Source organism: Amblyomma maculatum, chromosome 2, assembly GCF_055883805.1.
Source record: "Amblyomma maculatum isolate TAMU_Amacu chromosome 2, ASM5588380v1, whole genome shotgun sequence".
Lineage (NCBI taxonomy): Eukaryota > Metazoa > Arthropoda > Arachnida > Ixodida > Ixodidae > Amblyomma > Amblyomma maculatum.
In genome coordinates, this window is record NC_139345.1 from 206253891 (window position 1) to 206270431 (window position 16541).

Genomic DNA, 16541 nt, shown 5'->3' on the forward strand with positions numbered 1-16541 from the left:
CCAACCTTCGCTGGATCATGGAAAAAGCAAGAGAGTTCCAGAAACCCATCTACTTCTGCTTTATTGATTATGCGAAAGCGTTTGACTGCGTAGATCACAGCAGATTGTGGCAAGCTCTCCAAGAGATGGGAGTTCCAATTCACCTCATCTGTCTCCTCAGGAACCTGTATGAAGGACAAGAGGCCACAGTCAGAACTGGGCATGGTCTTACTGATTGGTTTCCGATTGAGAAAGGAGGGAGGCAAGGCTGCATACTGTCGCCCTGCCTATTTAACCTATATGCAGAGTGCATCATGAGGAAGGCCGGTCTGGACGAGTCTTCAGCTGGAGTGAAGATTGCTGGAAAACGTATCAACAACCTTAGATATGCGGATGATACCACTTTAATGGCAGAAAGTGAGGTGGAACTCAAGAGACTTCTGATGCGCGTACAAGAAGAGAGTGAGAAGTTTGGGCTTAAACTGAACATTAAAAAGACAAAGATCATGGCGTCTTGCCCTATCAAGTCCTGGAGCATCAATGGACAAGAAGTGGAAGCTGTGACAGATTTTCTCTTCTTGGGCTCCAAGCTTACCTCGGAAGGAGACTGCAGCCATGAAATTAGGAGACTCCTGCTTCTGGGAAAGAGAGCAATGGTTAGCCTTGACCGTCTAGTAAAGAGCAGAGACATTAGTCTGCCAACCAAGATCCATATAACTCGTGCTATGGTCTTTCCAGTTGTGATGTATGGATGCGAGAGTTGGACTGTGAAAAAGGCTTACCGCCGAAGAATTGACGCGTTTGAATTGTGGTGCTGGCGAAGACTCTTGAGAGTTCCTTGGACTGCCAGAAGATCAAATCTGTCGATATTGTCGACCATAAACCCTGACTGCTCATTGGAGGGTCAAATTCTAAAGTTAAAGCTCAGCTACTTTGGTCATCTGATGAGAAGAGAGGAGTTGCTGGAGAAAGATTTGATGTTGGGAAAGGTTGAGGGTTGCCAGAGAAGGGGTAGGCAGCGAACACGATGGTTAGATGGCATCCTCGAGGCACTGCAGATGAAGTCATGTGATGTTAGGAAGATAGTGAGAGACCGGAAAGCGTGGCGTGACATGGTCCATAGGGTCACGAAAAGTCGGACACGACTGAACGACTGAACTGAACTTTTCTCCTACTGATTGATAATTGATTGGTGTGTGATACGCGATGATGAGCTAATGTAATCAATGATTAATCAATTAAATAAAGAACTTAAAATATTTGGAAAATAGGTGGTTCAATAGTGTCAAAATGTTTAAAATGAAAAGCCAATTCGTGGTCCAATAGTGTCAAAATGTTCAAAATGAAAAGCCAATTCAATGATGCTAACTTAAAAAATTTTCTCTAATTTACCACTTAATTAGTTGAAATAACTGAAAAATGAAAACTTGTATGTCCTATTCTTTGAACGAAAAGCCAGTGCTTTATGGTGCTGTTTATGAAAATTTAGTATGTGTGATTGAATTGAAAAAACAATCAGAAATTAGAAAAAAGGGCCTCAAAGGTGTCAAAATTGTCACAATGAAAAGTCTGCTTGATCACGCTAATTAAGAAAATTTAGTGCATAATTGATCAAGTTGAGGAGAGCATGTTGCCAGGCTAGTTGGTGATCCATTAAGTAAAACATTAGCTCAAAAATAAAACACAATGGACAGAGAAGGACACATAAGACGATTGACGAGCACTAATTAATCAAATAATTTTTTAACTGAGAAAGTGAAAAATTGGAAAAAAAACCGTGGTTCAATGGTTCTAATATTCTGAGACCAAAGAGCCAATGCTTGGTGATTCTAAGGAAGAAAATTAGTGTGTAATTGATCAATTAATTTAAATATTTCAAAAACGAGGAAATAGAAAAAGGGCATTGAAAGGTGTCAGAATGCTCGAAATTAAAAGCCAACGCGTGATGCTAATTAAAAAGAATTTAAAGTATATAATTGGTTAATTAACTGCAATCGCTGAAAAAAGTAAAAATCCTGTAAAGGGGGTGCAAAATGCCCGTGATGAAAAGTCAATGCTTGACGCTGCTAAATAAGAAAATTTAGAATGTGTAATTAATCAAATAATAATTCAAATAATCGAAAATATTGGGTTATTAGAAAAGGCAGTTCAAAGGTCTCAAAATCAGTTCGACATCATTCAATGCACTTTTCATTTCATATCTTTATTGAAATATTTAGTTGATCACTAATACACTTTAGTTTTTCATTATCATCATCAAGCATTGACCTTTCATTATGTGTGTTTGACCCCTTTTCATAATTTTTTCAGTTTTTCCTTTTTAGAATAAGTGATTGGTCAGTTTCGCCCTGACCAATTTTCTTGACTAGTTTATCAAACATTGGCTTTTTGTTCCATGCAGTTTACCGCCTTTGATCCTCATTTTTTTTATTTGTATTACTGCAGCCTACAACATAGTAGTCTCTCCGGCTGTTTTTATGCAGCATTTGTGATTGAGAAGAGGCGCAAACCTCATTCGTGACAATGCGCACTGCACAGCACAGTACTGTGGACACCGTTGTCTGCTCTAGCCTTCATGACTGGGACGCGCTCACCGCCACAAGTGGCGCACATATTGCTCCGTAGTTGGATGCACAGGCGGCCTATATAAAGCTAGGGGCAACTTTAGCTTGCTTTTCTTGAAAAGGTCTCGACCTATATTCCGGTTTATACAGTAACTCCCTCTATCACTGGTGTTGCTGGCACTATAAACGGAAGCTTCTTGCAACAAGGCATGCTACTAAACATATTTTAATCAAGACAGCTGTATTTCTGCTGTTAATATATAAAGTTAGCAGTTGCATTAGGAATGTGCCTAATATTGGAATGTCACAAATATTAGCAATACACTAATTCTGAAGAGAAAACTAGTAACTTTAAATGGATACTATATTCTGCTGCATAGTCCTGAGAAAGAAGGTACTAGTTGAAATTTCCGGCATTTTTGGCTACCTAGAAGATGCAGTGCTCCTAACCAAGCTGTATCATAAAAGCATTTTAGTCCCTGTCCACAAAGTAAACACATCAAACCTTGTTCTTGGCATATGATCGCTGTAGTCGCTTATATTGCAAAACCAAACAAATTCTGTTGCATAGGAAGAGAGGGCATGCTTTGGCTTCATAACTTCCACCTCTATGCCAGAAAAAAGTCTCTGATAGCTTTGAAGTTTGGCATTGGAGCATGCACACTCTGGGCACAATAGGGCTGATTGAAAATCACTGGTCTCTGCAGGTTGCATTTGTTAAAGCAGATGTTTGTGTGTACTGTGCGACACCATGGACCCCGAGCACCCACGCTTAGCCGTGTGTGGCATCGCTGTGTCTGGGGAAAAGGGGATCCTGATGATCGAGCCAATGCCGAGTGTTTAGAGGTAACACACCACTTTAGCCCACGCTTCCCACAGACGGCACCTCCGGACTGACCCACCAGAGGGAAATCGGCAGTCGCCTTTTCATGTCCTCCCCTCCATCTTTTACTTTCCTATTCTTTCTTACAACTGTACTGTCTTCTACCTTCTCCATTTCTTTCTACTTCCAGGCAGCAAGGGTTAACCTTGTATGGCGAACCACCCTGAGTTTTGCCATATTGTGTTATAGTTGTGGCATACAGCTGGCGCAGGCAGGACTTGCTTGCAACTTCCTGCCCCGTCCCCTTGTAGGACTCTGTAGTGGGTGGCTGGAGCCATGGCTGAAAAACACTTAAATCTTATGGATTCCAATTCCTCCAAAACCGATCGCCCCGACAAAAGGAGGCGGACTGAAGTAACAGCTCACTTTTTCGAAAAAACAAGGAACTTCCCTAAATATCACATGATCCATTCTGAAGATGATCAGAAGCTTGTCTGAATTTAGTTCCCTTTTCTAGTATCTAAGAGTTTGACAGCTGCCTTGGGCCCAAATTACAAACTCACCAAGATAGCCAGCGGAGACTTGCTGCTTGAACTTAAGGAAGCGCCACAACATTCAAAGCTGATGAACATTCAGTCTATTGGGAACGTCCCCGTGACAATAACTGCCCATAGGTCTTTGAACACTGTTCGCGGTGCGATCTCCGACAGAGATCTTCACATCACCGAAAAAGAAATTTTGGATGGTCTGGCCAACCAGAATGTAGTGAATGTGCAAAGAATCACGATCCAAAAAGGTTACAAAGAAATAATGGCTATGCACCTCATACTGACATTCAGTGAAAGCTCACTCCCTGATAAAGTAGAAGTCGGCTACCTAAAAATAGAAGTTCGACCCTGCATGTTTCAACTGTCAGCGATATGGCCATGGATCACACAGCTGTCATGGCTGTACAACCTGCGCAAAATGTGCTTCGAAAGACCACATCACTGACAACTGTGACTGTCCAGCTTCTCACTGTGAAAACTGCGATGGGGACCACCCAGCGTATTTAAGGTCTTTTCCACAATAGAAAAAAAAAAAGAAATAACTATATCAAAACAAAGGAAAACATCTCATTCACAGAAGCCAGGAAATGGTTGTAAAAAACAAACATATTTTTATTCTAGGCCAAGACAGACTATGCGGAGACTGTGCACAGGGGTGGAGCGCCAAACCGCAACATTGTACCTAAAGTGTGTTGCACAATTGGAGGCGCGCTGTAGAATGCTTCTCCCAGCTAAACCACGGAATCCTCGCTGGTAAAACTTCGCACAAAAATGGCATTTTGTCGATAGTATTTTTTAATACCAAATTTGTTTGGGATACTTCAATCAAAAGAAGTCTAATGTTCTTACCATATGCGGTGGCGGCGAAGCAAAAGAAACCATTGCCCCAACGACAACACCGGTGGCGCCATCTTGTGCAATAACCTTCCTTCGCCTCTTGTTTTGTTGTGACAGAGTTGGGGGAAACAGCACAAGATGTCGCCTCTGGTGTTAATGTTGGGGCAATGGTTTCTTTTGCTTTGCTGCCGCCACATATAGTAAGAACATTCGATTTCTTTTGATTGAATCAGGGAAGTACCCCAAACAAATTTGGTATTAAAAAATACTAACGGCAAAATGTCATTTCTGTGTGAAATTTGACCTGCGAGGATTCCGTGGTTTAGCTGGGAGAAGCATTCTACAATGTGCCTCTAATTGTGCAACGCGCTGCACCAAGGCGTCTTCGGACCCTGTGGTAGGCCCAGCAAGTCCACCCCAGACAGAGGCAGCCAAAGCTGTCCTGCCAATTCCTAAACAAAGGCCCACCGACTGTGCAGTTGGGAGCCCGCAAGGTTTTCCCCAGCATGGGGAGGCCTAACGATCGTTCATCCGTGGCTACACCACGGACCTCCAGCGCCTCGAGTGAGATGGACTTCACCCTCATCACCACTGTGGTGCAAAAGCGATGGCACTCACTTGAAAACAAGGGGAAACCTAGAGTGACCCCGCCAGAAAAGAAATTTAGTCCCCAAAATACCACTATGGCTTACATAATACACAGGAACTGCAGAGGCTTACTGAGAAATTATACAGATATCACGCATAGCATGAGCTGTCTTGATTTAGCTATTTCATCACCTTACCCGCCATTTTAAAGTTATCATCCTCTATACCCATCATCCCATCAAGGCCACGGTGTTGGAAGCATCATCTCGCTGATTGGTCAGTTTTTAAATCAAATGCCGCATTAGAAAAACAGTACTCTGAAGAATTAACTACAGACAAAATAAATGAAAGGTTTTCTACATGCATGATATCAGCAGCCTTAGTAGCCAGCCCGCAAACATCCGAACATACAAGAAGAAAGCACGAGGTATGGTGGACGGAGGAATGCAAAGCAGCAAAAAAGAAACAAAACAAAGCGCGGGGCATCCTCCGTCGATACCCAACTGCAGAGAACTTGATTACCTTTAAAAAAGCAAAGGCCAGAGTGTGGTACATCCAGCGAAATGTGGAGAAAATTTCTTGGCATAATTATGTATCGTCTATAAACAGCTCAATTCCTGCAAAGAAAAATGTGGGAACAAGCCCGAAAGTACAGTGGATAATATACCCCATTCACTTTTTCAATGTTGACAATGCCTGGAACACAAGCAACACTAGAAGATAAGGCAAACATTTTAGGTGAACATCTCTAAAGTTTCAAGCTCCTCACACTATACAGACACGTTTCAAAAACAAGACAATAGCAGAAAAATTGCAGCAGATTTGCATAGTAAATCAAATGCGAAGTAGGCGCGTAGCACTGCTTATCCCAGCTATACTTTTTATGCATTTTACACTTCGTTGTGCTTCTTTTTGCCTGACCACACTCGGCCTGTTCCCTCATTCTTTATGCTTCTAGGTCCTTGCGCAGTTCAGCTGCAATATCAGAATCAGTAGACTCGCCTTCCCGCTGTCTTCGTAACCGTTGTACTTCAGCAGGTCGAGCACGGCGAACCTGCACCGCAGTGTCAGACTGCCTCACTTCATCGATGGCGACGCGAAGCAAACATGCCGCGCAGCAGCATCCTCGGCTTATCTTGAGCGGTTCTTATTACTAATGAAGGAAAATAGGCACAATGTATTGCATCCCTCTTTGGAATGCACTACTCTGCGTGCGTAATGTCTGGGGAGAGATTTAAGTAGAATGTAGGGCATGATCAAAACAGCTGCTTCATAGTTTGGGCATCAGTGAAAGAAGCAGTGAAAGAAGGTCTCCAAGACGAAGAAAGGTAATCCACGAGCAGGGAAATGCGCTTTAAGGCGAGTGCCCGTTTAAGCGCGGACAAGCTGCTTCATGCCGCGGCGAGCACCGCACGTACACGTCTGTGGTCCGTGAAGGCTGAGGAGTGACTGATGCGAGGGGGGAGATGCCGAAGTTGAGGACGCGCGAGGACACATGACTGCTTAGTCCAGAGTAACACGACGTCCGCAACTATGACACGCCCCACTCTTTCAGTGGGTGCATCTGTGTGGCTACTCCATTAAGTTGCGTGATGCGGGTGCGCCACCTTCTCTTTTTCCTCTTCAAGTTCACGGAGAGGCGGACATAGAGAGAGCTGCTTCTACTGTAGTTGTGCAGCCGCTCCACCTCCTCAATGCTGAGCCGAGCGACACGCGCGTCGCCAACGTCTCTTTCTCCACTTCAAGTTTACGATGAGAATAAGCGGCTTCGGACAGACATCGGTGAAATCCGTGATTGCAACTAGTAGTGCTACGCACTAAAAACAGCAACTTCTTTTTCGTACAGGCACAAATGAAGAGTACAACAAGCTAATTACATTACAGGAATCAAATGCAGCTTTATTTTGTGATAAAAATACAGCACCAGGACCAGACAACATACATTATAGTATGCTTGCACATCTGTCCGAGGCTGCCATAGATGCCCTGCTGAAATTTTTTAATAAAATATGGATAACTGGTAAAATACCTGAGGCATGGAAAAAAAGCAAAAATAGTACCATTTTTGAAACCCGGAAAACCACCTACAAGGCCTGGCAGTTACAGACCAACAGCACTAACCAGCTGTATCTCAAAATCTTTTGAAAGCATAGTAAACATCAAACTCACTTTTATTCTTCAGTCCCGGCAGGTACTAGATATACATTAGTGCGGGTTTAAAAAGGCATCCTCAACTACTGATTACTTGATCCGCCTCGAAAACACGGTCCGGGAAGCGTTCATCCACCGGCAGCATTGTATCAGGGTCCTCTTCAACCTACGATACGACGTGGAGGTTCAATATCCTCCGTGACCTAGCAGACCTAGGTATCCGCGGCAGGATGCTGAACTGCTTGAGTGACTTCCTGACAAACCGTATGTTCAGAATCTGTCTAGACGCGACATTCTCCACAGTGTTCTCACAACAGAATGGTGTACCCCAAGGATGTATTTTTAGCCCAACCCTATTCATAGTGAAAATGAATTTCATAGCGAAAGTAATCCCGAAATCCATAATGTATTCTGTTTACGTAGATGACCTCTAAATAGCGTGCACTTTCTCCAGTGTATCAACCTGCGAGCGACAAATACAAATGACTATAAACAAGCTGCCAAATTGGGCGGACAAAAATAGATTCAAATTCTCCCCACAGGAAACTCTAGCCGTTCACTTCTCTCTAAAACGAAGCCTGCAAACAGATCCTACATTGTACCTGAACCAAACTCCACTACCAGTCAAACAAGATCATAAATTTTTAGGTGTAACTTTTGGCAAAAAATTGACTTTCCTACCACATATAAACAACATTAAAAAAAAGCATCTCAGGCCCTAAATGTGCTGAAAGTGCTGTCAAGAAAACACTGGGGATCAGATGGAGCTTGTTTGTTGCATGTCTATCGTTCCCTGGTGCGATCAAAGATGGATTATGGGTGCATAGTATATGGTTCCGCATGGCTATCTTACGTAAAACGACTGGATCCAATACACAATCTTGGCTTAAAGCTGGCATCTGGTGCTTGCCGAACCTCTCCAATAGCCAGCCTCTATGTGGATACAAATGAACTCTCCTTACAAGATCGAAGAACTGCCCTAACTTTTTCTTGTGTCCTTAAAATCCTCTCTGAACCAAACATTTCTGTTATTCTATAGTCACTAAATGCTCATCCGTAATTCTTTTCAGCAGCAAGCCCAATACAATAAAATCACTCCTCCTACGGTTCGAGGAAAAAGGCCATGACCTCGACATAATGAACGAAATTCCAACTGTCGCCCCAAGGTGTGAACCGCTACCACCATGGTACACCATCCCCAATGTTTGCAACCTCACACTACACAATTTCAGAAAGCACACACACCGCATGAACTGATATTACAAGAATGCCTGGCATTAGAGGAAAAATATAGGAATCGCACTGCATTTTATTCAGATTATTCAGAAACTAAAAATTTTGTCGGAAGTGCAATGGTGCAGGATGAAACAGAGAAATCAATAAAACTTCCTCAATGCGCATCAGTTTTCACAGCTGAATGCTATGCAGTTTGTGTCACGGTGGAGAAAAAAAGAATGAGAAAATAAAAAATAGCATTATCCACACAGGCTCGTTAAGTTTGCTTCTCCTCTAGAAATGCTGTTGAGCCATTCATAGGAAATATTATACGTAACATAATAATAGTCACGGCACAAAACCATTCTATAAAATTCTGCTGGGACCCCAGTCGTGTTGGGATTAGGAATAATGAGAGAGCAGATGCATGCGCAGCACGAGCTAGAACAATGAAAATAAAACCAGTGAACGTGCTACATAGAGATTGCATGAAATAGTGCGCAGCAAACTAAGAGCCAAGTGGCAGGCTACAGCTCCACTATATTAAGCCAGTATTATGAGTGGAAATCATGTGCACACCAAAAATGTTTGATCGAAGTAGTCCTATGTCGTCTACAAATAGGACACACACATCTTACGCACAATTTTTTACTAGCAAAGAAAGAAAAACCAGTATGTGAATTCTGTGGTGATGAGCTCATTGTAAGTCTCATTTTAATTGCATGCAGAAAACTGAAGACCTGAGGAAAAGATATTTTACCCTATTTTACAGGTAGTGCATCTCATTTCATCCAGGACCGCTTTTAGGAGAACATGTACTTGCTCAATTTTCACAAGTTTTAACTTTTCTCAAGAAATCCAATCTTTTACAGCAAATTTAGTAATCCAAACATCTAATCCTGTGTTTTGCAGTCATTACATCCCAATTCATCCAACACTGATTTTAAGAGAACATGCACTTGTTCAATTTTCACAAGCTTTAACTTTTCTCAAGAAATCCAATTTTTTACAGCAAATCATTACACCCAGTTCATCCAACACTGATTTTAGGAGAACATGCACAGCAGGATAGCCGTAGTCGTTTATGCGGCATTAAACCCCATATAACTAACTGAAGATCACTGGTATTCTCCCGCAGTGTAATGCTCATTTTGCACCATGTGCGTGCGGTGCAGGTGCTTCCAGATGCAAAACAGCAAGAGTGGAAGCCAGGAGAAGACCACCCCGGCGTGTTCCGCTTCTGCTTCTGGCTGCTGGGCAGCTGGACCGAGGTGTTGGTGGATGACCGGCTGCCCATTACAGTCCCTGAGGGCCTCCCTTACGGCTGCCGGTCACATGTCCCCTGTTCTGAGTTCTGGGCCCCTCTCCTGGAAAAGGCCTATGCCAAGTGAGGGCACAGCAGAGCACGCGGAGGAGCCTTGTAGTCTGATATGTTTAGGAGGATCCCGAAGATAGAGTAGATTTCAAATAAGGAAAAAAGTAACAAGGGATTAGTCTCTCATGTGAGGTCTGCATCACCTTGAGGGAATTTTCCTACACACGTAGACCTAACACTATTCCCATTTCGAGTTGTCGATAAATGTGGCCTTGCTCTGGCATCTGCTAGCCATCCTGATTAGCTTAGTCGATAGAGCCCTAGAGAAGCGATGGCCCTTTGAGCCCCGGACTATTAGGACAAGCAAGCAGAAGCAGATCGTGCTAGGCTGTAACTACTTTAACCTTCAAGTTAGAATTTCTCGTCCAGTCATGCCTTCATAATGCGACGACGTATTATGACGCAGCGGCAGGTCATGCTCATGCCACGAATGAATGCACGCGCCACGAGAATGAATAGCATTCAGTTTCTATGATTAACGACAGTGGCAGAGATGGAGAAATGGAACTCGGAGGAAAAAACAGCAGAGCAAGGGCCTCCATGAATGCATCGACCCTCCCGCTTTTTCCCCACGGGCGGCGGCATCAGATTGAGCCGCGGTGGACGAGGCTCGATTGTGGGCTATTTGTAGGCTACCTCGAAGACAATGAGTGTTTCCTTGTTGCCACTGTCTCAGATGGCGCTGATTAACAGAGAACCCAGCCAGTCCGTCTGAATGACTCTGCTTCGCCTAGCTTTCACTGCCGCGTAAAGCTGGTTGTTTGCTACAATGATGCCCTTTTGAGTCTGTCAGTCTGAAAAAAGCGAGCCTTCAGCCAAAAAAACAATCTCTACAGTATTGCTGTTGCCAAATTTGCTCCGAAAAATCGGCCCATTGGACACCGTAGAGTCCGAAATATTGGTCGTGAAAATGTACACATTGCTACAGGGCACATGAATGTTTCTAAATGAAGTCTGAAATATCGCATAAGTATGAATGGATTCCAAAAAATCAGTAGGCTACCTACTGTATCAGGATGGCGCAATATCACAAAAACCAATATAACAAAACTTGATAGTAGGTATGCGGGGAAGTGGTGAACACTACGAAAGATGAGCTTTTATTTTCTCGCAGAATGCTTTGTGATCAATGCATGAAGTGATGCCATTAGGTAACATATTGAAGCATGGTATTGCATTGGGGAAGAATGAGTGGTTGTAATTGGACGTGCTACTGCTTATGTGGATTAATGGGTTGTTGTGGTAAGGCGGGAGGATGATCTTAGGGAGGTGGTTAGCAAAAGGTGACTGAATTCAGTATTGGGATTAAACGTATGAAGTAGGTATAGGCACAAAATTACACGGTATGATTCAAGAGTTGGTAGATGAAGGGACTCTTTTAGAGTGGTGACACCGGTGTCTCTTGAGTAACAAGAGGTTATGAACCAGGCTGCTCGTTTCAATGATTTCATTTCAAAGGATATGCACGATTGCCCAACGTGCCAAATGGAAGGTAAATGCTTCTTTAATATTGGGTGAAGAAATGTTTATTCACTAGCTTTAATATTTTGACGCAGGTACAAGTAGGCATGAAGCGTCAGAGTATATAGTTTCAATGTGAGTGACCCAGGAAAGTGATGATGTCAGATGTACACTCAGATAGTTTCATGAGTATGTTACATTGATAGGAACTGACAAAATGCTGTAAGTATAATGGGCCAAGGTATGCTTACGAGTAAAGGACGATGATTTGCTCTTAGGTAGGTTTAAGGGGGGACACCCCTCTTAAAACTTTTTTCCTTATTTATGGGTGGATCTGACTGAAACTTGCACCATTAATGTACTTTTGCATGCTGATTTCAAATATCTGATTAGTTTTCTTGTAGATGAAATAGCTTTCAAAATAATCCCTAATTCATGTTCTTCGTTTGGAGGTGAGTTAATTACTAAACACTTTATGGCATGAGGAGAATAGCCCTGCCAGAGTGATCTAGAAGGATCATAGAGTGCCGCTAGTCATGAATTAACGTGGTAGAAGAATTTGAACCAAAGTTACAATAAGTCAAACTTTTATGAATAAAAGCCCAGGTTGGCACCTAAGATTGATAATTAATTCGGTAAATGTTGCCGCATAATAACTGTACATATTTTTGTCCTACGGCACTGTCGAAGGTTTTCTCTTTCTAACAAGACAAGAATGAGAGCTATAGCACAAATAGACTAAGAGATATCTCTCCTCCAAAATTGCAGCACCCTCAAAATTGCAGTTTTGAGAAAACGAGGAAAAACACTTCACAGCATGTAGGTGTAAATTATGTCAATGATTGATATGTCAACAAGATCAGAAACAGGTGGAAAGTGATCTGAAGCGAAAATTAATGGCCTATGCCAATTTGAGCCAAAGTTACGCAATAGGAAACGCTTGAAAGGAAAATTCCATTTGGGTACCGAAGACAACATAACCTTCTCAGCAAATTTTCTTTTGTCGTCACTGCATTTACCTTGGTTTCATGAGACTCGCAGGATTCCCTTTCTAGAAAAAAATTTTTTAAAGCAATAGCAAGAACAGGACCAGAGATATTGATCTTTAAAAAATGCAACACTACCAAAATTGGGAGATTGTCGGAAGCACTCAAGCCTCACGGCATTTAATCAGGAAGGGCAACCCCAAAGACCTCATGCTATTAAAATGCACCAGGAGCATAGTCGGGGTGCATGCTGTCGCGGTGTTTTCTTTTTTCTGTTTTAGCAACGCCAAGCGAAGCCGCCCACTTCTTTGCAGAATGTACGCTACGGTGCAAGTCCTTTTCTGCAGCTCTCCTGGACCCAGTTGCTGTCACATTTGTACTGCATTCTTGCAGAATTGCTGCTGCTGTATGCTTGCAGCCGGCATTGAAGCGCAGCACAGCTTCTGCTGTGGCTGCTTCCACAGCAAACAGTGATGAGTGCCGCTCTTTGTGGATCAAGGTCCAGATGACCGAGTGGAAGCTTTCGTTCGAGTTCTGGGTCTTCCCCCGAATGCACCTCTGCAGCAGGCTCTTCTCTGATAAACGACTATAAACAGGCAAAAGAGCATCAGCCACATCTCTTGGCAGACTGTAATTGTGCTTTGGTGCAGGCTCCTCTTTTGCCTTTGCAGCGTTGTGGCGGCACCATGACTTCTCACCGGTAGGACACAAACTGTGTTTGGGGCAGTCATCAGTAGATGTGATGTGGTAATATGTCGCCATCACAGCTCGCTGCATGGCATCCACATCACCTACATTTGATCGAAGCGCTCGGCCATAATATATTGCCAGCTTGTCAACTAGATCAGCTGTCAGCCTTCCTCTGCCGCCAAGACTTTGCTTCCCTGCACCCTTGTGTCTCTGCAAGAGGTTGCGCAAAGCTGCTCCCATACGCTTGTGCACGTGATTTATGCAGTCCTCTTTGACTATTTCAATGTAGCCATAGATTGCAGCATCTTTAAGAGCACTGAACGTGCGACTGTCCCCATCGCATAGCATGGTTGTGTAGCGCATGTTGTGGCGCTGCAGAGATCTTTCAAACAGAATTTTGCCAGCCTCTACTTCCATTTGACCAGCCTTGGAGTTGGTGTTTTTTTGGCACTGGTGGCGTGATTTCCAAAGTTCGTAGCCGTCAGTGTTTGGCTTGGGACCAATTTCGCAGCCCAGACAAAAGTTTGACAACACCACATAATCAAGCACGTAACCAGTGAAGAGTTCCACCACGGCACCGACGCCTATATGTGATGAGTGTCCGCGCGTCATCCATGTGCCGTCGTAGCACACGGCAATGTTCCCCCTATGCCCAAAACAAGTCATCGTAGACCTTCGCCACTGCCTGCGCGGCTTGTGCCATAGCGGTCGTGGCGGCTCGGGTAGCAGCGGGTTGCAGTGTGTTCTTCAGATGCCGTTGAAACGTCTTGTTGTGCATCCCGCGCCGCGACAACCCCATCGCCGAAAAGATATCGTTCATTGCTGTCTGGCCGTTACCGGTCGACAGCATTGCTCGACTAGCCAGAATATTCAGCTCAAAAGGATTGCACCTTTTCTCGCCGTCAACCCTCCGCGAGTTCCACTCGGCCGCAATCTCACCGCAGTTGTCGCACAGCACGATCAGTTTTACGGCGAGGCCATAGCTCCGGTCGCTGGTAATTAAACGCACGCATCCACGACACGTTTTGCACCGCACGGCATCCAGAAGGATATTCACAATGCTGAGGTCAATTACCGCATAGGAGGCTGTTCCGTCCGCATCTGACTCTGCGGACGCACCACTTGCATCGGCGAACAGCGCGGTCTTTCGTGCCGTCGCCGGCGTCGATACCAGTCTATCAAGCGTAGCCTGCTCACGGGCACTCACTTGAGTTATGTCACTGTTAGTGACAGGCGCGGTATCAATACGTACACGACTGCAGTCGGCACGAAGAACGGCGCCGTTGTCCAGCGGAATCGGAGAAGCGTCGCCGCCCGCAACGTGATCGTCACACAATCCCGCAGCACTGGCACTTGCTTCTTGCACAGTATGCAACGAAGTCGCATTCTTAACGCGTTTCTTTGGTTGCTTTCGCCCGAACTTGTGCAAAGAGCAGTACTTCTTCGCGCCTGGCATGACTCTCGCGTTGCACTAGCGTGGTCGGCAGAAAGACAAAATGGCGTCACTGGGAGTCCGCATTTCAGGGCTAGCTTGCCGGAACCAACCAAACGACGCCATTTTGATCACGTGCCTTAACCGGCCAATAGTAGCGCGCGCTGCATGCTATCTTTTTGTTTGTTTTTTATGGGGTAGGCGGAGCGCACAGGGTTGCTTTCCGAAAGAAAAAATAAGCCGAAAGCGCGCGCTTTCGAACGAGACCAAAATCGCCGCGGTGGAGCGCGTAGTTCTCATGCGCCGGGCGATCGAAATTGGGTGTCGTTTGTCCACAATTTAAAGGGCAGTGGGTGTGGTACTGCATTTTTTAATTGCTATAACTTCATAAATACGCGGGGTATAAGGATGAAAATTTGCGTGCAGATGCGGAATGGTGCGAGAAATACGAAAATGAAAAAATTGAAAATCCGATTTTCAGGCCGATTTTCGGTGCCAAAAGAGCCGTGTCCCCCCTTCAGGGCATCTGCCATTTTTCACACCATGATGTAATATTGTAACGTAACGTTACAGAGAAGGCGCTCTGCCACTCTGGCACCGAAGAACACCAACAGCCAGTCAAGGCAGCACAAAAGCGCAGCACCGTATTGCTTCGTCGTCTTTTCCGAATCGCCCGTTCAAATCTTCGTCGTCTATGAATGGCATGTGTCATTGCCCCCCTTCTTGGCAGCATCGCCTCGATGCTGCAAATGCTGCTTGATGCGATGAGCTGACAGATAGTATGCTAGGTTGGTATGGGATACCACAGCACAAAACGGGGCACCATCAGTTTCAAGAATAGTCAGCGGGGCGATCGTGGTAGGGTTTCATCCGGACGACGTGTACAACATCAGTGAACTTGCGTCGTCTGCGGCTTGAGGGATCTTGGGTCGCGGATTCAACTTCATAAGTAACGTCGCTGATGCGGCGGAGGACACGGTATGGGCCGAAGTACCGACGCAGCAATTTTTCAGAGAGCCCACGATGACGAACGGGCGTCCAAATCCAGACATAGTCTCCAGGCTCGTAGGCAGCGAAGCGCCGTCCCTTGTTGTAACGGTCAGCGTCTAGTTGCTGTTGTAGGTATATGCGCTGTCTTGCCAGCTGCCGCGCTTCTTCCGCACGCTGAGTAAAACTAGCAATGTCCAGGTCAAGCTCATGTTCGTCGTCGGTGTATACGGGCAGCATTGTATCCAATGGAGCGGTCACTCGACGGCCGAAGACAAGCTCGAAGGGTGTGAGCTGCGTCGTTTCCTGAAGTGCCGTATTATATGCGAACGTGGCATATGGGAGGATTTGATCCTAGGTCTTATGCTCTATATCCACGTACATAGACAGCATGTCGGCCAGAGTTCTGTTTAGCCGTTCCACCAAGCCATTAGTTTGCGGGTGGTATGCCGTGGCCCGTCTATGGCTAGTATGTGTAAGGTTCAGTACAGCCTTAGTCAGGCGGGCCGTAAAAGCTGCCCGCGGTCGGTAATGATAACAGCCGGAGCGCCATGACGCAACACGATGTCGTGGACAAAAAACTCTGCTACTTCGGTGGCAGTTCCATTTGTGAGCGACGCGGAAAGACTGGGGGTGGAGTCTTTCGGCGTTGAGTCACGGCAGGTTTTAACGTAGGATCGTACTGAAGGTAATAATTTCGGCCAATAGTATTTCTCTCGAATTCTTGCAAGCGTACGACTAACTCCCAAGTGGCCGGCGGACGGTTCGTCGTGACAAGCGCTCAAGATGTCAGGCCGTAGGTGCGTAGGTACTACGAGTAGAAATGTCTCTCTTGATCTTTCAAAATTGCGCTTGTAGAGAACTCCACTTCGTAAAGCGTATGACTGCAAGCCACGACGAAAAAC

The 16541-nt window shown here is 44.9% G+C and overlaps 1 protein-coding gene across 2 annotated transcripts in view; it reads left to right on the top strand.

Moving 5' to 3' along the window:
- LOC146201115 (calpain-5-like) overlaps positions 1-16541 on the top strand; it is a 96252-nt gene that overhangs the window by 16985 nt on the left and 62726 nt on the right. For both annotated transcript variants that reach the window (XM_084595645.1, XM_084595646.1), the window contains exon 4: positions 9881-10092. In XM_084595645.1, coding sequence (XP_084451771.1) covers positions 9881-10092 — 212 coding nt within the window. The remainder of the gene's footprint in view (positions 1-9880; positions 10093-16541) is intronic.